At 46.0% G+C, this 27,011-nt stretch overlaps 1 protein-coding gene across 24 annotated transcripts in view; it reads left to right on the top strand.

Moving 5' to 3' along the window:
• Window positions 1-27,011, top strand: part of TPD52L2 (TPD52 like 2) — a 129,383-nt gene that overhangs the window by 95,667 nt on the left and 6,705 nt on the right. For 16 of the 24 annotated variants that reach the window (XM_086932766.1, XM_086932776.1, XM_086932765.1 and 13 more), the window contains 2 exons: window positions 397-438; window positions 1,377-1,425. In XM_086932766.1, the coding sequence (XP_086788892.1) occupies window positions 397-438; window positions 1,377-1,425 (91 nt within the window). The remainder of the gene's footprint in view (window positions 1-396; window positions 439-1,376; window positions 1,426-27,011) is intronic. The other 8 variants (XM_086932781.1, XM_086932782.1, XM_086932786.1 and 5 more) reach the window with 1 other exon arrangement.

Below are 27,011 nucleotides of genomic sequence, written 5' to 3' on the forward strand. Positions count from 1 at the left end.
TCTTGTCGCTGGCATTCCTCATAACATAACCCGTGTGGTGCAATGTAGTGGTCCTTGCATTACTTCTCCCTGCTTGTGTGTCCTGCAAGGTGTTTTCTTATTCATTTCAACTGTTTGCTTTCTGATGGCTTTTTTTCTCTCTCTTCATCCTCTCTTGCTGTCCTAACATTTCTCCACTGCACATAAGCGGCCTGGAGTTCCTTCATTGTGCTCTAGATTGTGTGTATTTAATCTGCGTTCTATCCTTGGGGGTCCTGGGAGTCCACTTGTCTGTCTATCCTGCTCTATGCAGTTCTTGCATCTGATAATGATCTGCTGGGTGCTTGCTTTAATGTAATAACTTCTGTGACTTGATTGTTAACTTTACTTCTCTACCCTCTTAATGCTTCCAAGTAGCAGCTACTCCATACGCCATTCGATAAGCATGCCGGCAATGAGGTAAAGTAACTGTCTCCCCATAAAATCTTATTTCAGCATGTTCCAGACTGAGTAACGGGTGTCGTAGAAACTTTCCCTCTCCTGTTACATCTTCGTTTGTTCTTTTGTTATAGTGTGATGCATGTCTTGCTAGGAAATAGCTGTTAGTGAGTGTCTAATAGCTGCTCAATGTTATTGGTTCTAAGTATATAAGCAGTTTTTGTGTGTGGAACTGTGGTGAGACATGCTTTGTGGTAATTAGAAGCTCCCAGCTTAAAGGAGCCGAACATTTTCATGGCCTATAATAATCTAGTGACCTATTTAACCATATGTAGATTATGCAGAATGCCAGCTCTCAGATTGCACATAAAAAGAGACACTAATGCATGTTTGTGCTCTTTTTCAACTGGAGTATCAACTGTACAATTGTAGCTTGCATTTTCCCTTACCGAATGTTCACTGCTGCGCTCTTATGATGTCCATAAGAGAAGTGACCTCCCTAGTTTTTTCGGTGTATCTAAAATTGCTGCCTGCTCTAATGGGATTGCTATCCCTGCCCAGCTTACAGAGCATATGTTTGGAAATATATTTTACATGTCGACTTAAATGTTTGCCTTTTAAATTCTACATAGAATCTCAGCCTAGTCTCCAGGTAGTTACGGTTACATGCAGGGGTGCAAGTCGAGAACTACTTGCAACCTCCCTAGGAGTTAAGATTTTTGATTGATGTTTAATGCAAGATGTTAGTATTTCAAGGCTTAAGTAAATTATGTCGTTAGGGGTCGAATGACCACCTAATGAGAATCCATGTCTTGCCAGCCCTGAGTGGAAGGGGAGGTTTGCTAAAGAAGTTGCCCAGGCCTTGGACAAACTTTTTATGACTGTAACCTGATTTGTACTACTGCTGGTCTTCGTGGGAGGAAGCCTCATGTGTCTTTTTTCCTTCGTTTTCTTTATAGGAATTCTCAAACGTTTAAGTCTTTTGAAGATCGAGTTGGCTCGCTGAAGGTAAGACAATGAGTTTGTAGTCTGGGTTGAGTCAATACTGTCTTTTCTGCTAGGTGCGATTGTGTTGTATGAGGATGAACAGCTCTTGTAGCAGATGACTGCGTTCGATTTAGTCCCCTCAAGGGAAGTAATGGGAGGACCTTGATCTTGTCTTGATATCCAGAACAGAGTCCGGCAAGGATGCATCCTTGCTCCTACCCTGTTTTCTTTATATCTAAATAATGTGGTCACTTATTTAGAGGATGAACAAAATGACGCCCTTCAACTGGCTTGTTGTAAGATTCCCCTTTTATTATTTGTTGATGACACCTTTCTGATGTCGAAGAACTCTAGTGGCCTACAACACTTGGTGGATAAGTTTGAGGATTTTAGCTCCGAATGAGGACTGGTGATTAACCATGCTAAAACGAAGTTTATTGCTGTTAGCCTTCATAAATCCTGAGATGCCCTCATCTTAGTCATCCTGGCTCTTGTCATCTCCAGGATCGACTTCGCTAACATTCTATACGTAGTGATTCCCTCTTATCAGCTCCAGAGGTTACAACTGATACAAAATCAGGCCGCCCGCTTAGTATTCCATCAGCCAAAGCACCAGCACGTTTCACCACTACTTCGGAGTCTTCATTGGCTTCCGGTGGCCAAACGTTGCACCTTCAAACTTGGATGCACTATCTTCAAAGCCCTTCACAATCTTGCACCTGCTTTCATTTCATCCAACCTTAAGCGGTATATACCAACTCGCTATCTACGCTCTTCTGCTGATAATCTCTTGTGTATCCCCCAAATTCAACGCAAGAAACACGGTGGTCTCCGTTTTTCTTTCTTAGCCCCCACCTTTTGGAATTCCCTCCCTTCCTCCTTTCGTCACTGTCTCCCCTATGAATGCTTTCGTAGGACACTGAAGACGTTCCTTTGTACAGCAGCATATGAGTGAAACTCCTGCCCGTGACCGCCGTATCTGTTATGAGCGCCAAGAAACCGTTTCGGTGAACGTGCGCAGTACAAGAATTTTTAACATAACATAACAGGGGCTCTGATGCTGGTGAGCAGTTCGTTTGACAAGGTAGCCCAGTTTGTTTACTTCGGAATCAAGTTCACTAGATCTATGTTATGGCTGCCCCATGTTCAGAAGAGCAGCTTGAATCTAACTCCGCTCTCTGTTGCCATTTTAAGACTATTGGTTTTTCAGAGTAAGGCGTCTTTCCCCTGCGTTAAAGGTGTATAGGGCCAAGGTTGAGGGTAGTGCTCGGCATGGGCTGAAGTATGGGGAAATGCAAATTTGGCTGCGCTTGGGGTGGCTAAGAATATGTTCCTGAGAGCCCTAACTAACCTTCCAAAAAACACCCTCTTAATACCATTCCAAGAGGACATGGGCATCGAGCCTATGACCCACCAGGCCCTACTTACACTGCTATTGTATTTGGCGGAAGTTGAAATATTTATTGGGCCGTGAGGATTATTACAGAGCTCTACAGGACGTGGCTTCCCTGGATAATTCCGGTAAAATTAAGTGGATAACCAATGTTACATGGGCAGAATAGTTTTAATCAGATGCTCATAAGATTATAATTGTATTTATTGTACTGTGATTTTAAATCAAGAACAATACAATGAGTTTTTGTAAACAAATCAGTAATGTATCTAATAAGAACTATCAAAATCTTGCAAAATGTGTACTTAATAGTTGTGGTCCAGATAAGTACATATATTAATACAAATCAAATGTTCCCAATACAAAATAAAAACTTTGCTCTGAAAGTTATAGTTATAAACTTTAGGCCTGTCTGACGCTATTGCAATGATTAGGAATAACAACGGACCAGTACAACATATTAAAAGCTATAAAATAGTGCTTCTGCCCTGAGATACATTTCCGGGTATCGGTATAGGTGATTGGACAATGCATGGTGCTGTATCCAATTGCTTAACGGGGTTATGTAAATTTGTTGATTTGACTCATGTGTATTTATCATATACATTTATTTGGATTTGGCCAGTACATATGTATCATTTACATAAAGTGCTTCAATCTCTGAAATATATTTTGCAAGCACAGGGCCCCTAATCTAAGAAGGCCTTCAATACATACCTGTGTCTATTGTCCAAGTTCATGCGCTTGTTATTTTAGATAAAAGTGAACCCCAAATCTTGTCAATTTTTTTTGAAGATACGTCCAACGTATCATAATAACATTTGTCTCATCTAATAATTGTCCTAATTTCTGTGTCCCAGCAGGTATTTTTGTCCTTCCATTTTTTCGCTGTTATTATCTGGGCTACTAAGGTGCCAAGAAACAGTAGATAATCCAATTTAAACCATTTGTTTTTAAATGTTAAGGGCAGTTTAGGTGTTAATATTAAGTGTCGCCCAGCTAACCGCCTCTGCCTTAACCAGTTCTGAACATCATGCTAGATATCTTGCAGAGAAAGTCTTATTCTTTGATGTTTTAATTTGATTGTTACGGCTTAAACAGTTTTTACTTGCCCCTGGGGTTCATCAGTGGATTTGGAGTGTAATACAACTCGAACAAAGTAGAACAGAACGACTGTTGGAGATTGCTCTCCTGCAGAGTGTATGCATCACAGATTTATTCAGCCTTACTAACAGTCCCATCTATTGCTACACGTTTCCATTTATCGTCTATCGGCAAATATCATGAAAACGTGAAAGTAGTGCTTCATAAATGTTGAAAAAATTATCAGTCTGAACAATTTTAATGAAATTAATTTAACCCATAATAGATCATCAGTTGTCTAAGTGACTTAATAGGCAATTTCCTAAGCAAGATCTTTGGGCTTTGTCATTTTTGCCATATCCAAATAGTGGATAGCGATATGTAGATATGTTATGTACAAAACAGCCGGAATATAGGAATACGCCCTGACCTATTTCTGGCTGCTGATAAAATGATATTGTTAATCTTCTAATGACTTTTCTTGTAGGCACTTCCAACGCCATTGTCTACATATAGTGAAGCTCCTAATAAGCAATGCTTACATCACAATTTCTAAGTCATGCCTGACCTGAACCAACCAGAAAACGGGCAGTTAAGGAGTGGGTGCAGTGCGTTACTGCCCCTCGATAAAAGGCATATTGGTTCTACCTCCGCTCTCATAAGCTGCTATTTGCATGTCAAATTCCTCTAGATCAGGCCTTTTCCTCCGGAGTATGAACGCAAGGCATAATATGGCATCCATTGGTGCGTGTACATATAGATCAAATAAAGGGTGAGTAAATTTATTTAGCAGAGGAGGAGTGAAGCAAGTTGATCTTTCCACTACATGAGACGAGGTCTCTATGAACGGATAGACAACTGGGGACAAGTTTAAGCAGTAGCAATGTTGCAGATAAACCCCACTCGTGATCACGAGCAAGCACTCCAGTTACAATCATTGGTTGTCTGTTTTGCATCAGCAAACAACATCTGATTGTCATTCTGAACCACCCAACACTCCCCCCTCTCTCACACCCACACAACCCAGATCTTTCCCCCACCACTGTCTTATCTACTTAAAACAAAGTTCCGTCCCTTGGAAGGAAGTCACTCAAAACTTTCCCAAAAACATCAACAGTGAAGTCACTGGCCTACTTTTCGTCAAAATGACAATTCCTTGTGAGGCTAAGGGGGCAAGCTACACAAGCAATGTCCGCTTTGGTAGTTTATGGCAATATATGTGTAAGAACACACCAAAATTAAACAGGCTTTTGTATGTCCCCTGCAGTAACTGCAGAGCGGGAGCCTTAATGCTTCTGCCCTGTTGTTCAGTGGCACGGCAAACACCTCTGCCCCACCCCCCAACTTCAAAACATATATCCTGCCCTGTAACATGCAGTACAGTAGAAAAGTGGTCACAATAGCGACAATTTCAGAACAAAAAGATGAAAGCATTCACAGGATCACATTCAAGAGCTCAATAGATGCTGTTTATTCTCAAAACATCAATTGATTGTTAAACACATCACAATTGTCTATGCATTTGAAAAAATGGTGCTCAGATTGGGGGGAGAGAATAAAGTGCTCAGGAGGATAAATGTGTGATTGCGAGGGTTGTAAAAGAGGGAAAGGGAATGTGCCATATATACATTATATTTACATGATGAAACCTGTCCAGCATATGACAGGCAAATTACTACAACATAAACACATAGCAGTGTGAGGACGCTGATAACAAATCTATCGTCAAAGCTGGTCTTAAAAGGAGCAAAAGTCAACGTTTCGACCCCTTCCAATAATCAAGGCTGTTAAGTCCTTAGGAGGAGGTTTTCATCAGGACAGAGAAGGGGAGCACCAGATCTGGAAATAGCGAGGGAAATCCGGCTGGAAAATGCTGTGGATGGGCTCCTTAAAGCTCTAAAATGTGAATAAAGGTGCAGTTGAGCACCTTAGCATGACCGTCCAGAACACATATGGCGGTGGGTCAAAAGATCCCACAGTGTCACAGGACAATCCTTGGGTGATAAACGTCCGGGAATCTAATGCCTCACATAAATAAATCTCCGTCTGGGTCAGGAAGAACTGGTCACACGCAGCTTACATACAGCCAGAGATAAACTGTTCAAATCAGGCATTCTCCTCATACATGCACCCTAAGATTAATACCAACAGCAAAGTCCTTAATAATTCAAGTAGCCCTGCCTGCACAAAGGAGACATCCCTGCACATCATTAGCCAAAGAATTGTGCCGTAAAGTTCTTATCTCGAAAAGATATGAGATTAAATCAGGTGATTCATAAAATGGTTGCACAAAAAGCAGCATAAAGTTCTGTTGGCAAAGTCTTCAAATTGCTCAGTTGATTAGCTTGTACACTGTGCAGCCACAGGTGTCAAATCATGACATGCAGTGCTTAATTTGATCTGGTGGTTTCTGGTGCTCAGTACTGGCACTTAATCATCACAACTAGTGTTTTTCATGAGCACCAGTTAAGGACCCATCATTTACTGGGCGATTAGGTGATTTGCCCAGAATCACAGGATGTTGAGCCGATGCAGAGACTCGAACCTAGTTCTCCAGCGCTGAATTCGGCAGCTCTGGCCATTCTGTAGTAGGGGATCTCTGTGGATAGTCATAATCTAGTGAATAGTCCCGCTCATGTGCGGGGACCTCGGAGCAATCAAAAATAATCTCTTAAGCTGTCTTCTGTGCAGTCCTGCATAGACACTTAAGAGAGAATTAAAGACAAATAATGCAGCCTATACCTGCAAGGCTACACTGTGCAGTACTTCAACTAGAAATGCAAAGGATATTCCACCAATATCATATTCAGCACAGTCTGCCAAGTTTCAACCATAGAGAAACTTCCCCCTTCACAAAATCCTTGGAATGATGGAGAGGAAGGGATGGACAGACAAGCCCCCCATAGGCTGCCATGTGGCTTAAAAAGGGATACCGGGCCTTTAAAGAAACTTTCCAGAACTTTCGGTATCCCAGAATGCACCGCAACTCCCTCCACTTTCAGTTCTTTTTTCCGGCTCCTGCTAGCAGGACCCTGGAGCATTGAGCTCTCCCTTTTTGGGTGTTTTGTGTTATTTTTTGCACTTTTCAAGTGTTTAGAATGTTTCACTCGACGTGTTTTTGTTCCTTCTTCCTTTTGCTGGAGTTTTCTGGTGAGTTTGGCCACTCTTTTGTCAGATATGCCTTCCTTATTTGACAAATGCCCTGAGTGTGCCAAGAAGAAGGCCAAATCTGATCCACACAGGGTGTGTATCCTCTGTCTCCCTTCTTCTCATGTCCCTGCGGATTGTGAGATCTGCCAGCAGTTCTCCAACAGGACCCTGAAGGACAGGGAGAAGACTCAGCTCCGAGGACTGGAGACCGCAAGATCAAGGTGGGTCTGGGCATGGAGAGGCCTCTTCCTCTGCCCATACTTCGGCCTCTGGGGGGCTCCCCAGGAAAGAGAAGGCCAGAAAACGACCCGGGTCTCCATCGACAGCATCGACGTCGAGAGGGATGACCACCGTCTCTCCCAGTCTCCCCAGGGCTCTGGGTCAAAGTGACGTCGCCGTTAGACGTCGAGGGGAGTGACGTCGAGACCTCGGACGAGGTCGACGTCGAGGACCGCTTCGTCGTCGAGACGCCATCGATGTCGTGAAGGGTCTGGAAGGCACCGGTGCTCGCCGTTGAGGCGACACCGCCGTTCGGCGTCTACTCGACGTTCGTCGTTGAGACGAAGATCATCAACGTCGAGAAGACGATCGACGCCGAGACGCTAGACGTCGAAGAGGTCAGGGTTGAGAGGGAGAAAATTGATGTCCATGGGGCGTTCTAAGACCAGGACTGAGTCCCAGGGCTCTGTAGTCCGCCTTTCCTCGGCTTCCACGAGCCCACGGTCGCGGCGGCGCCGTCGCTCGTCCATGAGGAGGTCTGCCTCTAGGTCACCCCCATCAAGGCCGGCGCAGAGAAGGAGAGTGGTAGCGTCTCCGGGCTATGAGTACTCCCAGACCTTTTCGCCCTCATGGCCTAGGATGCCTACGCCTCCCGCGTTGCCCATGGACCCTCCTCCGCGTAATCCTACGCCTCCACCGCCTCCTCCCCCTCCTCATAAACCTCCTCCTCCTCCTCCTCCTCCTCCTCCGCCAAGGTCTCTCTCTTTGCCTCCTCTCCCGACACCACCTACGGGGCTTCCACGTCCTAGGCTCCCTCCTTTACGGCCAGTGGACAAACCGAGGCCAAGGAGGTTGAGATCCCACTCCAGGCGGAGGGACAGATCCAGAAGTGACCGTCATTCTTCCACACGGTCCAGATGGTGCCACAGGATGGACAGGTCTAGGTCCCGCCACACGGACTCGTCCAGTGCCTGGGACTATTAACCTACTTTGTCCGACTCCCCTCGGACGAGGGTGTCTCCAGTAGACGACATCGACTCCTTCCAAGACCGGGCCTTATGGGAGTCCCTGGAGCAGTTCCTGGAACACCTTCCCAAAGATAGAAGGGAGGATTTCCAAGAGATCATTATTGAGGGGATGATGGTCTCCAACCAGGTGATAAGCTCGGCTGCGGATTCCTCGCTCTTGGCAGCCCACGGGTACTGCCATGGGATCAACCTGCGACGCCACGCCTGGCTGCGTCTAACGTCACTGAAGCCAGAGGCGCAGCAGAGGGTCGCCAACCTACCGTTTTCAGGAGCGACTCTGTTCGGCAAACATGCGGATGAGGAGATGGCCCGCATGAAGGCGGAGGCTGAAACACAGACGGCTGTCGGGTTGGAGAGGCCGAAGGAACACTGGAAGACCTTCCGCCCGTTCCAAAGGCGTTATGGTGCGCAGGGCAGAGGGCAAGGTCAGCAGGCTGGGCTGCAGCAACAGCAGCAGCAGTACCAGCGGCGGCCATTCCAAAAGCGCTAGAGGGGCAGAGGTGGTCAGCAGTCCTCCTCCGTGAACTAGGGCCTGGCCGGGTTTAAGGCCTGAGGTGCTACTTCCCCCTCTTCCGTTACCCACTCTGGTGGGGGGAAGCATACAAAATTACTTGGCAGAGTTAAGAAAAATTACTCTGGACAAGTGGGTGCTGAATATTGTTTGCAATGGATACAGTCTTCGTTTTCTCAGCCCGCCTCCAGCGATTACACCGTTTTGCTCGCAGTTCCAACTGCGCGAGCTCCAGCCGGAGGCGGATACCCTGTTACGAAAAAGGGCGATAGAAGTCGTCCCTCTGTCTCAAAGGGGAAAGGGTCTTTACTCACGCTTCTTTCTGGTACGCAAGAAAGACAAGAACGAGTTCAGTCACATTCTGGATTTGCGACAAGCAAACAAATGGATTCGCAGGGAAAAGTTTTGCATGCTGTCTTTGCACCAGATTTACCCTCAGCTGCAAAGGGGAGACTGGCTTTGCGCAATGGATCTGCAGGATGCGTACTTCCAAGTGCCCATTGCGCGGAAACACCGGAAGTATCAATACACAGTGCTCACGTTTGGACTGAAGTCTGCGCCCAGGACAGTGCATGGCAGTGGTGGCGGCACACCTGAGAAAGGACAAGGTGTTTGTTTACCCTTACCTGGACGATTGGTTGATCAAAGCCTCCACCTTCCAGGAAGCGCAATTGCACTTCAACAGGACGGCCGTTCTGTTGACCCAGCTGGGGTTGCACATAAACCGGTCCAGTGCCTACAGTACTTGGGAGCCTCCATCAATACGCTGTCAGCAAGCGTGTCTCCTTCAGAGGAGAGACGCTTATCGATCCTTCAGAAGGCTCAGGCTCTCATGGCTGTTCCATCTACGACAGTGAGGACTGTGTCTTCTCTACTGGGGTCGATGGCCTCTTGTATCTTCCTCACTCCACATGCACGCCTACACATGCGGTCGCTGCAGAAATGTCTGGAGGATCAGTGGGACCAGAGGCGAGGGAACTGGGACGACAGGATACAACTGTCTCTGCACGCTCAGCAGTCCCTGAGATGGTGGTGTTCAGCAGAAAACCTCCTCAAGGGGGTTCCGTTCCACAAGGACATTCCCACTCAAACTATCATGACGGATGCTTCTCTCCACGGCTGGGGAGCGCATTCCGGACAGTTACAGATCCAAGGAACGTGGTCCCCGATGGAGTCCACGTACCACATCAATTTGCTGGAACTCAGAGCTGTTCATTTGGCACTGAAGGACTTTCATCCGTCCTTCCGGACCAACTCTCTGCTTGTACAGACGGACAATACGACCACGATGTATTACCTCAACAAGCAGGGGGGCTCAAGATCGCGCGCACTGTCGCAGGAAGCGCATGCAGCGCAGGCGATCTGGCACTGGCTGCTAGCCAGAGGACTGACCATAACGGCTACCCATCTGCCAGGTGTGCAGAATGCTCAGGCGGACGCACTCAGCAGACTGATCCAGGAAAACCATGAGTGGGTTATAAACGACGAAGTGCTCGAAGATGTCTTCGCCTGGTGGGGCACTCCAGACGTGGATCTGTTTGCCACCACCAACAATTTATTTTATTAAACTTATAATGCGCACAGCTACCCACAATGGGTTTCACGGCGCTAGGGACAGACTGAAGAAGAACTAGCAGAGTGACATTTCAATAAGAGGAACCTCCGACATTACTGCTGAAAGAGCCAGGTTTTAAGACCCTTACGAAAACGGAGAAGATTACATTCCGTTTTTAGGGTCACGGGTAGGGCATTCCACATCTTAGGACCCAAATGTGAGAAAGAACGACCTCCCATTTTAGCCAACCTGAATCTGGGAATGGAAAAATCTCCATTTCCAGAGGATCGTAATTCACGGCTAGGCTTATAAGCCTGAACTAAGCCTTGTAGATATGTGGGAGCTAAGCCATGTTTAATTTTAAAAAGATGACACAAGGCTTTAGATTTAATTTGGCTAGGGATTTTAAACCAGTGAAGGTCGTGGAGTGCTGGTAGAGCAGAAACTCTCCTTGGAACATTTCGGAGAAGCCGAGCAGCCGCGGTCTGAGCAACTTGGAGTTTTTTAGTTGGTTTCTGGTCGGCTCCAAGATAAAGAACGTTACCGTAGTCCAGGCGTGGGATCACAAGTGCCTGGACCACGGTTCTCTGTGTCGAAGAAGGTAGCATCCACAAAATCTTCTGAAGCCATTTCAAGATGACAAAACACATTGAGGCTACCTTCACGGCCTGCTGTCTCATAGTAAGATCCTCATCAATGAGAAACCCGAGGTTGCGTACTACAACCATGGGCAAAGGGATGGAACCCATATCAGTAGGCCAATGATGGGGGCCCCATAGGTCCTTACCCTTGCCCAATATCACAACCTTGGTCTTGTCACCGTTAAGCTTCAAAAAATTTCTCTTCATCCATTCAAAGACTCGAGTCAGACCCACTTTCAGTGCTGAGATGTCATTGCACTCCTTGTTGGAAAGGGAGAAAATAATTTGGGTATCATCGGCGTAGGAATATAAAGTGAGACCAGCTTCTTCAATGATGGTTGCTAAAGGTCTGACATAGATATTAAATAATAGGGGACTGAGTATTGACCCCTGAGGAACTCCATACACCGACGAACAAATTTTAGAGGAGGCAGAGACAGAAAAGACCTGGAAAGTGCGACCACTTAGGAAGGAGGCTAGCCAGGCAAGAGCAGAACCCTCCACTCCCAGGAACCGTAGAGTTTCAATGAGGATGGAATGCGACAGTGTCAAACGCTGCACTTAGATCAAGTAAAATAAGGGCAGATGTTTCACCATGATCGGCACTGTGTCGCAAACTCTCGGTCACCCCCAGTAGAGTGGTTTCAGTAGAATGATGTGCTCTAAAACCTGACTGGGATGGATGTAGAAATCCCGAGCTCTCCACCAAATGGGTTAGTTGAGTGTTAATATGCCTCTCCAGGATCTTAGAAAGAATAGGGAGCAATGAGATAGGCCTGAAGTTGGAGAAATTGGCTACATCTGCTCCAGCCTTCTTCAACAAAGGGACAATCATGGCATGCTTCCATTCCTGCGGAACAGTGGATTCCAGTAGCGACCGGTTAAGAAGTTGCATTAATACACGGCGTGGGCTGAGGTCCAATTGTTTTAGGAGTTTGGCCGGTAATGGGTCGCGTGGAGAGCCAGATTTAATGCTATTAAGGCAGGAAGAGAAGGAGATGTCATCAAACAGCCAGTTAGTGAGTTTGATCGAAGAAGAAGGCAGAATCACAGAAGTCAATACGGGTCCAGATGACAATGTATCATCAGAATCCAAACGATTAAGTGATTCATAACAACAGCAAATGCCGAGACTTCGCATCCAGGTATTACCAGCAGGGGACTCTGGGGAATGCGTTATGGATCAAATGGTCGAACAGCTTTCTGTACGCTTTTCCGCCCATTCCTATGTATCCAGCGGTGCTCATCAAGCTGTCCCAGCCCAGGGCACGGATGATCCTCATTGCTCCGGAATGGCCCAGACAGTGGTGGTTCACGGACCTGCTTCACTAGTCTCTCCTTCCTCACATACGGCTGCCGTGCCGGCCGGACCTGCTCACGAAGTTGGGGGGGCAGATGGTGCACCCCAACCTCATGTCTTTGAGTTTGGCGGCATGGCTCCTGAGATAGTGCAATATGGCCATTTGAATCTTCCTGAAGATTGTATGGACATACTGAAGGAGGCTAAGCATCCTTCCACTAGGACTTCCTATGCTTACAAGTGGAAGAGGTTCTGCATCTGGTGCACGTGCAAGAACTATGATCTGACGACATGCAAGGAAGATGTCATCCTTCCATACCTCTTGCATTTGGCGCAGTCTGGCCTTAATTTCCATTCTATTAAGGTTCATCTTGCTGCGCTGACTACCTACAGGAAATTCCCTTCACAGACATCCTTCTTCCAGATTCCTGTGATAAAGTATTTTTTGGAAGGCTTGAAGAAAGTGTTTCCTCCTGTTCGGCTTCCTTCGCCTTCGTGGGAGCTGAATGTGGTGCTGTCCAGGTTGATGAAGGAGCCTTTTGAATCTATTCAGAAGGCTTCGCTGCAGCACCTGTCCTGGAAGGCGGCGTTCCTCGTGGCCATTACATCGGCCCGCAGGGTGAGTGAAATTCAGGCAATGTGTTGCCAGGAACCTTGTACTGTATTTCATGCTGCTAAGGTTGTGATGCGTACTCACCCTAAGTTCCTTCCTAAGGTGATTTCTAATTTTCATGTTAACCAGACTATAACTTTACCTACGTTTTTTCAGAATCCTTCCACTCCAGCGGAAAGGTCTCTTCATTCCCTGGATGTCAGAAGAGTGTTGAAATTCTATCTGGATAAAACCAAGGATATTCGTAGGTCAGACCAATTGTTCATCAACTATGGGTCGGTCAGGACTGGTCTTGCTACCTCTAAACAGTCCATCTCTAGGTGGATTGTGTCCTGTATCCAGTTAGACCTTAGGGGGTAAGCCTAAGGCTCATTCCACCAGGGGCAAAGCGGCTACAACAGCGTTGCTCCGTGATGTTCCCATTGCAGACATCTGCAGGGCTGCCACGTGGCAGTCGGTCCATACCTTTGCTAAGCACTACTGTCTGGACTCCGATGCCAGAGCAGATGCTCAGGTTGGGCAGGCTTCGTTACGAAATCTGTTTGCACAGTAGTGGTGTTGTCTTTTTCCTCCACCGCCGGTTTGGTTGTGGGGATGAGCTTGCCATTCTACTCACTAGATTATGACTATACACAGAGATCCCCTACTACAGAAAGAGTAGTTTCTTACCTGTAACTCCAGTTCTGTAGTAGGGGTATCTCTGTTATAGTCATAAGCGCCCGCCCTCCTCCCGGGTGGAGAAAAGGATGAAATACTGAATGCTACAGGTCTAGCTTCATACACCTCCAAAGAGAACTGAAAGTGGAGGGAGTTGCTGTACATTCTGGGATACCGAGAGTTCTGGAAAGTTTCCTTAAAGGCACGGTATCCCTTTTTAAGCCACATAATGGCAGCCTATGGGGGCTTGTCTGTCCATCCCTTCCTCTCTATCATTCCAAGGATTTTGTGAAGGGGTAAGTTTCTCTATGGGTGAAACTTGGCAGACTGTGCTGCATATGATATTGGTGGAATATCCTTTGCATTTCTAGTTGAAGTACTGGACAGTCTAGCCTTGCAGGTATAGGCTGCATTATTTGTCTTTAATTCTCTCTTAAGTGTCTATGCAGGACTGCACAGAAGACAGTTTAAGAGATTATTTTTGATTGCTCCGGGGTCCCCGCACATGAGCGGGACTATTCACTAGATTATGACTATAACAGAGATACCCCTATTACAGAACTTGAGTTACAGGTAAGAAACTACTCCTTACGTAACATCCTCCCCACACTTTACGGGTAAGTAGTTGGTTCTATTTTAGGGGGCTGACTTATGAAGAGAAATGATTTTCACAAAATCCTGTGTGAAGTTCTACAACACTAAACAGGAGAGAGTAGAAGAGGCAGTGAAGCAACAAGGCAGGAGAGGTTATAGGGGAACAATCAAAGTTCACGACTCTAGAAGAACAAAAAAAAGGTACCTCTATCCCAGCATGTACCATGGAAGGACACTACTAAAGCAATTAATCACAATCTGGTGCATGCTTCATCGAAGGGACTAACACATGAAGAGAAAGTGAAACTGGCGCGCACTGACTAAAGAGAAGCTAAGAAAGTAGTTATGATAACCCCAATGGTATGTAATGAACGAGTTCTAAGCCCCCTTTAAGTTTAAGTTAACAAAAGACCTCTTAACTGACAGCTCTGGGAAGATCTAAAAAGACTAAAGGGTGGCTGCAGCTCACCAAAGGATTTCATATTATCCTCCTCTAAATGCTCTCCAATAGGTGCGATTTCCCGCCCTTCATCCTAAATCCTTCTTTTAATCAAGCCGGAATTATTGCAGTGTCCCAGACACAGGTCCTCTCTCTCAACTCGAGGATCTTGAATTTCTTAACAATTATCAAAAGTATTCCAAGCAGATTAACATTTACTCAGACCCTCACTTTTCTTCAAGGATCTGGGATGTCCAAACGAAAATGAAAATCCACATACCTCATGTTGTCCGACCATTACATCCAGAATAGAATTATCCGTATTGCCTGACCATACTGCGCTAATTAGTCTATGTACATACCACAAGGGTGCTGCTATATAGTTCTGCTCTACACCTGGCAACACCCAGCCTTCATGAAACAGAATTGTGCTGCTCACTCAACTACTATTCAACACCCATATATATTATAATGTGGAACAGTTAAGTACATTTATTTAGACAGATCACATGATGTTAACTAAAAAAATGCATTGAAGTAGTACAATATGGACTCTTTTAGTGAAAATTGTGATCTTTCCAGGTACTATATTGCTTCTTAATTTGTTATAGTAAGTGGATGTATTTTTTTCTTGTACAGATTGCACTGTCCATACTGCTTTGTATTTGCAGGACTGTTAAGGATAGAAATTCTTTTGTCTTGATGTAGACTGTTTGCAGCAATTTTAAATAGAAGAAATTCTGTTTTAGAATTATTATTATTGTAGCCCGAGATGGTGTAAAATTGGTTTAGAAGATTTAAAGCACATTGGTCCCCTATGAGTCTAGGTGCAAGGCCACATCATCTGCATATATCTTAATATTCCACCTGCTCTCCTCCAGGAGAATACTACTAACTTCTGAATCAGGCCATATCTTTGCGTTGAAAGGTTCAATAAAAGAGGACATAATAGAGAAAATGGGTCGGCACCACTGCATGGTCAACACTCTCACAAAAATTACATCTGGTAGAATAAAAGAGAAGGCACCGTACACCATTATAATCCTGTATGTATGTATGTATGTGTGTGTATGACATGTTGTATAGCTGTTAGAGGAGAGCTTCTTAAGGGACGAGAACCCTCATCCACCCGAGGAAGACTTGTTTCATCATGGTTTTCCCTCCTCACACCCGGACTGCAAGGTCCCTGTTCTGGGATACAACTTCCCAACCGGGAGGAGAGGAGGTATTTTGAAAATGAGCGATGTTAGAGGGTCAGTGAGGGGCGGAGTGCAATTAAAATTGTGAGAAACTGTCTCCAGAGAGTCAAATCAACTGTATTTGATGGTCCTTTAGGACAGGGTTAAAGGGAGAGGACTCAGGGGATTTAATCAAATATGCTACTGTAGATTGGTCAACATGTTTTTGTCCATGGTTGACCCCTATGGGGTTTAGGAGCATTCATCAGGACCTGGAAAATTAATCACTCTGCTAAAAAGAAATTAGCAGTAATTCAGGATAAATTGGCCACAAAAAGGGTCAGCCTGGTGGGGAAGGCAATGACCCATATGAGCTCTGGGTCCACTGTCTTTCCGGAAGAAAATATGAACAATGCGGCCATCAATATTAAAAGACAAAGGAAAAGCTCTCATGACAAACCGTATTAGACAACTATGTATGGTCTCAGCTCATGCTGTTGATCAGCATGATTAATCATGGTGCCACCCAGTGAGTACTGTACTTTAATTGTACTTTAATTGTCTTACCTGCAGTGAGAAGAAGAGGGTCCCCTCTCCAGCCACTGGGTATGCCTCTCTTGCAAAACTAAAATGAAATCAGGCAAAAAAAATGGAATGGCAGGGAAACCAACACATTAACTGAACTGAGGTGGCATGCCCATTATGTCCAAAAACGTTAAGAGAAACACCCTGTTTACCAAGTTGAATGCTTTCTCATATGTTTAAAAAAGCAACTATGCCTTCTCTGAATTCATATGCAAGATCAAAGATTGTCTCTGTCCGTGTTCAAAGCCCTTGTGATTTGGAACTTTGCCAGTCATTTTATACAGGGTATGATCAAGCAGGGCATGGAGAGAGATGTTGGGGTCTAAAAGCGTTGCTCCAGCTCATACAGAATACAGAAAATGTGCTTGCCCTCTCATAGTACAGTGAAGGCAATGGTAACACACTGGGATGACTATAAATCCAGGCATTCACCCCCCTTCCACTCCCCCCACGGCCAAACTGAAGTGGAACTGGCAGTACATCAGCATCCCACCACAGGGTAGTGCCCCGGATTTAGACTAAAGACATGCGCAGTCTTGAGAAGTCTATGAAACTGCTGACCACTGAGTGTTGATGTACCCCGACCCCACAGGCTCCCTCATTAAATCGATCTTACAGGGTTGTACGCAGAGAAGGGACAAAGTACTCAATTGGTGAATGACCTGGGGGGGGCTTCTAGGATCAGCATTTTCGCCAATAGTCTGAGATAGTAAAGGCCCCATTAAACTGACAAAAGGGGCACAAGCCGCACCGGGGAAGAACCCCAATGCCTGGGTGTACATGAGCATGCCCAATGAAGTACCAACAAAAGTTAAATCTGCTATTAGAAGGTAAAACAGCCTCAGCACTTGCTGTGTAGAAGAAACTGAATAACTGTCGGAGATGAAGCAAAAAGACTTAGTTGTGACGTGTTATACAGAGTGATAAGTAAACTGACACCTCTTAGAACAGGCCAGTGGCATTGCAACCTCAATAAAAGAGGCAGCGCGGTGAGGGGAGCGCACACGTATCCTGGAAAGTGGTGTAGCACAAAGAGGCTCCACAGACTCAACACGCTACTGGAATGCAGTGCCAAAGAATAGAGGCAAGATAGAACTCAAAGTGAAGGACATGTTGGTGCAACTAGCGACGACAATGTACTGAAACATGTTTTTTTTTTAAATCACCAGAGCTCCTGGAGTGACTCCACCAGTCAACAGGGTTTCCTGACATCGTGCTCGTCTTCCATTATCATCCTAGTTTTTAAAAAAGGCCAGAGAGGGGAACCACATTGCTACAGGCCGATATCTTTAATTGACACTGCTGTAAAAATATTAGGGAGAGTGATTTTAACTAAGTTAGTGGACTTGTTGAACGAGAATGGTGTTTTAACAAACCTCCAATATGGTTTTAGACAAGGAAGGTGTACACTGGACCAGTGTTTAAATTTACACTTATTCGCAGGGAAATACACATTGGCCAAAGCGGGGACATTACAGCTGGCCTTCATGGACCTTTCCCCCGCATTCGATCTGGTAAATAGATCAAAGCTATGGTCCATTCTGATAGATATGGGAATAGATCAATGTTTAGTTCACTTCTTGGCTGACTTACATAGGGTTCTCTCCGCAAGGGTGAGAGTCAACCAAGAAGGTAATTGCACAAAACACTTTAGGTCCGAAAGAGGCGTCCGTCAGGTCTGCATTTTAGCTCCATTGCTTTTTACTCAGGATATAAACAATTTAGGAAAGATTTTAGATTCCGCCAGCTTATACATACTGCGAATAGGGGACAGGGTTATCCCTGTGCTCCTATACATGGATGATGCTGTATTATTGGCCCGTACAGATGTAGGGCTTCAGAGGCTTTTGGACTTTTTTTGGGCCTTTATGAAATCATTGGACCTAGTAGTTAACATAGCTAAATCCCATACAATGACTAAGAGTTGGAGACCAAGGAAGCCAAAAACCATCTATTGTGAAGGTGCAGAGCGGTCTAGGGTGACCTTTTCACCTATCTGGGTGTACTATTTGCGAGATGGGCTTGTGGATCCCCCAACAGAAAGCTAAAAAAAAACGTGATGGCAAGGTCTATGGGTGCCGTTCATGGTTTTGCTCAGCGATTGGTGGGCCAGGCCAATCGCATCCATGCTTAATATCTATAGGTCTAAATGTATAACCATTGCAATGTATGGATCTGTCATTTGGGGTTACAAGTCGGTTAAGGGGTTACAGACAGTCAAAAATAGGTTTCTACGCACTCTTTTGTAGGTCTCCCAAACTACCTCTACTTTTGTAATACATCAAGAGTTAGGTGTTAGTTATGTATCAGATTGGCTGAGGCTGACACCTGTGGTTTGTTGGTTTAAGACCTGGATTAATCCAGAATTCACTTTAAATCATGAGATCATTAGGGATTGTGTCTCAATGGAGCGAGTTAGCTGTATCCCGTGGCCACAACATGTTAAGCAAATCTTATATAAACTAGGGCGTCCAGATCTTTGATTTTCCGGTCAAAATAAGAAAAGAGGATTTGGTGTGGGTAAAAACACATTTTTAGGTCTCGCAGACGTAAAAAGCAGGCGTAAGCCTGCTGTCTGCGAGACATCTTTTGCTGGCGTGTTAGAAGGAATGTGAGACGGAGCTCAAGCACGAGCGTCGCTGTCTCAGATTCCTCCTCGGGGGCGCGCACGGCACCACACACGCATGCGCATACACAGACTCAATCACACACAGTCACGCATGCGCTCACACATTCCCACACGCACACACTCACCCCCCTCCCCCCTCAGGCATACACACAGGCAGGCAGGCAGGCAGGCACGCGCACACACACACACACACACACACACACCCCCCTCCCCCACCACCACCACCACTCCTCACGGGGCTCACACGCACACACACACACGCACGCGCGCGCGCACACACACATATACACATATCCCCCCTCCACTCACCGTGCTCGAGTCGCCTCGCTGAGCTCCTTTTCTCCACATGCGGGGCACTTCTGTGGATCTTCACGCTACCTCGGCGCTCTCCCTCCATGATGGGAGCCCGCATCAACGCGCAACACCGGCCTCTTCCGGCCGCGTCACAGGCCCCGCCCATGTCACGGGCAAGGATGCCTGACTTCCTGGTTTCGCCCCCGCCAGCAACTCTGCTTCCTGAAAGCGTGCAGCAACCTAGACCGGTAACTTGGGATTGCGGGCAAATTACTTGTTTTTTTCATGTGTTGTGTGCAGATGTGTTTCACAGTAGATGTTGTATTTGTACGTTTGTTGGGTGGCCGTGATACTTCAGTTTTCTGGCAGGCTTGCATGGTTGCTATACTCGCTATACTTGTTACCGACTTAAGGCAGAAGCAGCTGCATTATTTACTGGGTTGAGCTTGCATGAAGACTTGTGTGTGGGCATGCGATAATTGAAGACAAATGCATCCGTTTCACGGTGAAGCAACTTGGTGTGCGCTGAGCCGCGATCTCATAACCCAAGCTCGGCTTGTTACTATTGCAGTGGGACTTCGTGCCAATTTGCTCTACTACTGTTTACTGATTGTGGTCTTTACAACTCCAAATAGTGGGCATGTCATATCTTAAAGTTACATTTTTTTTACTCTATTTGTACATTTAGCACGTTTCCGGTGTTGTCGGTATTGCTGCTGCTTGTGGTGTCCATCGAACTGCAGTTTGATTGAAGGTGCGCTCTCTTTGTGCACCAAGTCAACAAACTATGCAGCTGCTCGTACAATATACATTCCGCTCCTACACGTAGTTTGTTCAGAAATAACCCTCCACTAGCACCGTGCCTGACCCCACTGTGTTGCACAAAAACACCAAGGGCACCAGCGGCTTAGCACGTTTTTAGTGTTGTCGGTATTGCTACTGCTTGTTTTGATTTGGGACTTAGCACTGCAAGCCCCCACGATTACACTGATGAATTGAGGCTCGTGTCTCCCATGGCTGAGTCATTACAACCACTTGTCGTGACGTCAGTCCTCAGTGGGGGCCAGTGGTGCAATGGATAACACGTCTGACTACGGGTCAGAAGATTCCAGGTTCGACTCCTGGCTGGCTCGGTGTTAAAACTGTATTTTAGAGTCTAAACCTTAATTTGTAAAGAGACACGTTTTTTACTCAAGTCCGGCCTTGAAGCTATACGTACATGTCGTATTTATTTTATGGCAAAATAAATTGTGACATAAAGAAGGAGTCATTGTCATCTAACTTTAGGTCACTTAACGTCATAAAAGTTTAATCGGCGAGAGACAGTTCAATCTCGCAGCAAGCAGTTCAGCAGTAAAACAATTAAGTAGACTTTCACAGGTGCCTCAACATCTTTAAAATAGCAAAAAGGTGTATGTAGACACAGTTGATTTGCTTGATCGGTAAACAGTTGTAGACATGTTAAAAACAATACCTGTGCATTCCATAAATGGTGAGTTAGGACGTGGCAGTAGGAAGGTGATGTGTCATGAGGGGTGAAGTCTCACAGTCCACTTATACATTTCCTTTTTTGGTCTGGCTTGACAGCTCAGATGTAGCTGACCTTAATTGTTACTTCAGAGAGGGACTGGGGCTCCATCCAGATGGTGGCTGAAGAACAGCTCTTGGGTGGGAAAAGGCTGTGTGTGTCCACAGAAAGACTGCTTACACTCCAATCAGTTGTGATGCTTTTTTTCTTCTATAAAGCTGCTTGAGCGGCCGGTTCTTTTGCCCGCCAGATAAGGCTCAGTAGCACGCAGGAGATGGAGCTGTTTCTCCCTCTAGGTCAAACACATGCTTCTGTGATACTATTAAATAACAGCTTTTGTAGTCCTAGCCCCCCCACTCCCTTTCCTTACAATCAGAAGAGTGAAGGTGTGTATTAGAGATCGGCAGTGTATGCCTGGGGCTATGCTAATCTACATGCATTTTAGGTACTTTAACTTGGCAGTCCTTGAAAGAATGGTGTTTTTTTTTCTTTATTATTGCTTTCTTATTCTTCTGCCTTTCTGTGATTGCTGGCGATAAAAGTGATATGCTGTGATGCCTGTATCTTGAAGAGTAACATGCTTTGATAATTATTAGCACAATGCCCTCACACTCGTGAGAGGAGGGTGACTGCAGTGCGAATGTTGAGTGATTTGTTGGTGAGAGGTGTATGAGTGGTGTGTAAGTGCAGGGTGAGTGGTCTGAGAAAGTGCGGGGTGAGTGGTGGATGAGTGCAGAATGAGGCGTGCGTGCGTATGAGTACAATGTGAGAGGACTGTGAGTGCAGGATGAGAGACTTGTGAGTCTGTAGGGTGAGCAGTGTGTGAATGTGTAGGGTGAGCAGTGTGTGAGTGTGCAGCGTGAGCTGTGGGTGAGTGTGCAGGGTGAACATTGTGTGAGTGTGCAGGGTGAGCACAGCACCCTCACACACACTGCACCCTCACACACACTGCAAACACTGCACCTTCACACACTGCACTCTCACACACTGCACCCTCACACACTGCACCCTCACACACTGCACCCTCACACACTGCACCCTCACACACACTGCACCCTCACACACACTGCACCCTCACACACCCTGCACCCTCATACACCCCGCACCCTCATACACCCCGCACCCTCATACACCCTGCACCCTCATACACCCTGCACCCTCATACACCCTGCACCCTTACACTCTGCACCCTTACACTCTGCACCCTCACTCTGTACCCTCACACTCTGTACCCTCACACTCTGTACCCTCACACTCTGTACCCTCACACTCTGTACCCTCACACTCTGTACCCTCACACTCTGCACCCTCACACTCTGCACCCTCACACACTCTGCAATGGAACATACAAACTAAATACTACTCAGTGCCACATAATTACATGCCCCATAATTACACTGCACTCAATGCAACATACACTCCAAATACCACTCAGTGCCACATAATTACATGCCACATAATTACACTGCACTCAATGGAACATACACTCCAAATACCACTCAGTGCCACATAATTACACGCCACATTATTACACTGTACTCAATGCAGCATACACTCCAAATTCCACTCAGTGCCACATAACTACACACCACATAATTACACAGTACTCAATGCAACATACGCTCCAAATACCACTCAGTACCACATAATTATATGCTACATAATTACACTGCACTCAATGCAACATACACTCCAAACAATACCACTCAGTGCCACATAATTACACGCCACACAATTACACTCTACTGAATACAACATACACTCCACACAACACCACTCAGTGCCACATAATTATATGCAACATAATTGCACTGCACTCAATGCAACATACACTCCAAATACCACTCAGTGCCACATAATTATACGCCACATAATTACACTGCACTCAATGCAACATACACTCCAAATACCACTCTATCTATCGCCCTCCCTCTACTATCGCCCTCACTCTATCTATCTATCACACTCATTCTTTCTATCTATCGCATCACCACAGCATCACTCAGCACCACCACAGCATCACTCAGGGGCACCACAACATCACTATGCACTACCACAGCATCACTGAACGCCACAGCATCACTCGCCGCCATCACAACATCACTCAGCACCACCACAGCATCAATCTGTGCAACCATTCAACAACAACTGGTTCAAATATGTTCTCTCAATGTTTCAAGCTTTATTACAAATGTCACAAAAAGATGTTAATATTTCACTTCTGTTCTTGAATTTTTGTCACAATAAAATACAATGAACATAATCTTCACAAAAGTTATTTACAAAAGCTATTACCATTATAAATTACAATAACTTTTATTTAAGTATTAATTATTTAAAAAATTAAAACCCATTATTATTTGTAATATCAATACATCTAAGTTACGTAAATACAACACATATTGCATTACAAATTCTATAGGTGTCACATTTGCGAAAGCTAAAAATTTTGGCATTGTAAATGACAAAGCTATTAATTTCGCTATTTTCAAAACCAACACATAAATAAAAAAAATTCATTTACAATACCAATAGCTCAAACTTTCCTAATGCGAGACCTATTGCATTGCAAATGCTTGTTTAGATTTGTCGGTTGTGAGAGAGGGACGACTGAGTTAACGGAACCCTCAGCAAAAGCCTATCTTTTGCTAAAAACCTCTCCCCAGATAGAACCTATATGACAGTTGTCACTAAGCCCTTGCATTACCTGCTTTTAACTAGGTTTTGTTTTAACTTGATTCTTTTTTTTAGGTCTCGCCCCTCAATGCGCATGCGCATTGAGCGAGACTATAGGGGCTTAAATAAGCTTTACCTAGACCTGCGATTGACTGGCGATTTGATGCTGTGCCCGTGGCTTTTAGGTCAATGCGCAAAGCGCATTGACCTAAAATGCGCGTGCACAGCATCAGATCGCCATCTGTTTCCCAGCAGCACTCCTCCCACACCTTTGAAGTGAAGCTTAGCTTCACTTCAAAGGCCCCTGCTGCTTATCACCCTCCTCGCCGCTCTCCCCGCTCGGCCCCCTCCCCTGCCCGCCGTGTCGCATTTCTCCTCCCCCCCTCCCCTTCTCTGTCTTCCCTCCATCTTGTTTCATGTGGATTTGCAGATGTGTAGGTAATAACACCCTCTGTCGACCACTGGATCTATCTTGTGTTACGGTGGTACTCTTAGTCTGGAGTTGACTGTTTTTATTTCGCTACACTTATAGCATTTCCTCGTGAGTTGCCCATCCACTTCAATTGTATTTTTCTTGTTAACGATTGTGTCTCGTTGATATGTAGTGTTTTAAGTAACTTTCATTTAGTCAGGAAATTCTCCAGCATTTCTAGAACAGATGATGGTCTACTTGCGTAATGTGTTCGTTATTTTTTCCACGCGAGGACGCTTGCCGGGAATATTTCTGTTCTTGGTATTTACTTGGTTTGCTGGATGTGGCACTGTCACCGGAAACCCCCCTCATTGTTTACCAGACTGTACCAGGAAATACCACGCACCGTTGCCGTGCACTCTTCACCTTCGGAGTTTCCCTTTTATAGCTGCTCCTTTTGCGCGCTAAGTGTAGATTTGTGAAATCTTGGTAATCCACTTTGCGAGTGTCTGTCTCAGAGTTGCCAAGCTCCTCGGCCCTCTACCCTTGCCAGTACAGGATAGTTCTTTCAAGGCTCGCAAGCATGGCTGTCCCAAAGGAAGGGCAACCGCCTCTGCCCCGCGCTATTCTGGGGCTATCCCCTCCTGTTGTATGTAACGCGCATTTATGATTTATAACAATAAAAAGCATCCCTGACATTTTTTGTTGTTGTGCAGCTAACTCGGCAACACCACTAGATGGCGCAATAAATACTGTGGTGAGTAGAATCCCTCCTTGGAACTGGAACTGAAGAGTGACCCGCAACATTTTGTTGCTCCTAGCACCATAAAAACTTCTCGCATGCATATGTACAAGGACTCCTGAAGCAGATTCTGAAATTGGGAAAACACTTGTTACAAGTGATAGTTAGCATTTTGTGGTTTGACGTGCAGCTTGTACCATCCATTGGGAGTCTATTTAGGGCTTTGCTTCAGGAACCTTCACCCTTTGGCTTGGGACATCATTCGCATCTAGGATCATGCCACGGGAAATGTTTAAATCACACCTTTATATTGGCTGTTGTGTGTATCCTTCCGCCTCCACTGGAATGCAAGTAGGTCTATTTCTCATCTGAAAACTACACTCTCATCACACATTTAATTCGTTATCATCCGTGCATTGTATGTGCAAATGATGTATTTAAAATGATTTTGCCCTACTGCAGGCGTCTATGTAACCACTTGAATCCGAGTGCTAAAGCTGCTGACTTTGCATGTACTTGCTTATTCAGGTCTAGCCAACTAAATGGCGGCATGGTGTGTTTAGGTCCGGGCGTATTAAACATTTAGAATGCATTCGTCTCCTAATGAACAGTGCAGCAGAGTCACATAGATAGTTCAGATAGACAGGGCTCCATTCGAGGGTAGACGGGCTCGAGTCGAGAGTGGACACCGTCTACTTTCAATTATCAGAGGGTAGACGCCGTCTGCCCTACTGCAGAGCTGGACGCTTTCAGTGGCGTGCGGAGGTCCTTCCGTACTTCTCCCGGAAGTCACAGGAAAAGGCTCTCTTCTCTCTCTCTCCCTCTCTCTCTCCACTCCCTCTCCTCTACCTCATTCACTCTCTTCCTCCCTCTCTCTCCCTCCCCTCACTCTCTCACTCTCCCTCTCCCTCTCTCCGTCTACCTCTCTCCCTTTCCCTCACTTTCCTCTCTCCTCTCTCACCCTCTCCTTCTCACTCTCTCCTCTCTCTCTCTCTTTACCTTCCCCCTGCTCTCCTTTTTCTCCCCATCTCCCCCTCTGCTTGCTCTCCTCTCTCTCCCTCCCCTCTCTCTCCCCTCCGTCCTTTGCTCTCGTCCTCCCCCTCTCTTCTTACCCTCCCTCTCTCCCTCTACCCTCTCTCCCTCTACCCTCTCTCCCTCTACCCTCTCTCCCTCTACCCTCTCTCCCTTTCCCTCTCTCCCTTTCCCTCTCTCCCTTTCCCTCTCTCCCTTTCCCTCTCTCCCTTTCCCTCTCTCCCTTTCCCTCTCTCCCTTTCCCTCTCTCCCTTTCCCTCACTTCCCTCTCCCTCTCCCTCTCTTCCCTCTCCTCTCTCTCCGTCTCTCTCTCCTCTCTCTCCGTCTCTCTTTCCTCTCTCTCCTCTCTCCCCCTCTCTCTCTCCTCTCTCCCCCTCTCTCTCTCCTCTCTCCCTCTCTTTACCCTCTCCCTGCTCTCCTTTTTCTCCCTCTCCCCATCTCCCACTCAGCACCACCACAGCATCACTGGTTCAAATATGTTCTTTCAATTTTTCAAGCTTTATTACGATGTTAATATTTCACTTCTGTTCTTGGATTTTCGTCCAAAACCTGATTGCTTCTAAAATCCAAACAATTCCTTCAATAGTTCCTTGGTCATTAGTTGAATCAATCAAAAAATATATGCAAAACAGAATTCCAAATCCAAACCAAATAGGGTATAGACAAATCTTTTTATGAATTAGTTGCATTCATAGATACCCTGTTACAATTAATAGCAAATCGAGTATGTTCACAGGACGGCGCTTCAAAATCAAGTGAGCGTGATACTACGTGCGCAGTGACATATTGTGCAATGCTGACATAAAATTAGTGACTTTATGTACAAGTGAGCGAAGGGGAGGGGGGAGAAAGGGATATTTGGCCACTGTAGCTCTCAATTGAAGTTATTCCTGTATGCCACTTCTATTAGCTTGTGTTAAGGCATACTCTCCGCTGGTCCAATGGCTTACGCCGTCGACGTTTTGACCCTATTAAAGCCCAGTTTGAGGGTCAATGCTGGTCTTCATCAGGACTGGGGGGCAGGAAAGCGGGGGGAGCCGCCTCTGGGGACCACGTGTGGATGTACCCAGGTTTTACTTGTGAAGTAATCTCGTATTGTAAAAGGCAGCAGAGTCTGGCTTTCTTGAAGATAGATTCTCTAATTAGCGGAGGTGAGGAGCGTAGGCATCAGGCAGGCCAGCTAGCCTGTGCAGAGCGGGGACAAATCCAGGATCCAAGGGCCACGCACCCACAGGCAGCCAATCAGACAGGCGAGCCACCTCACGGCACCCGCACTGGACAGCACCTTCAACTAGAGGCCAGGAAACAGGGGTGGCCCTGGGTGAGAGGCAGCTCCCAACCGGCGAAT

This window comes from Lissotriton vulgaris, chromosome 7 (genome assembly GCF_964263255.1).
Source record: "Lissotriton vulgaris chromosome 7, aLisVul1.2, whole genome shotgun sequence".
Lineage (NCBI taxonomy): Eukaryota > Metazoa > Chordata > Amphibia > Caudata > Salamandridae > Lissotriton > Lissotriton vulgaris.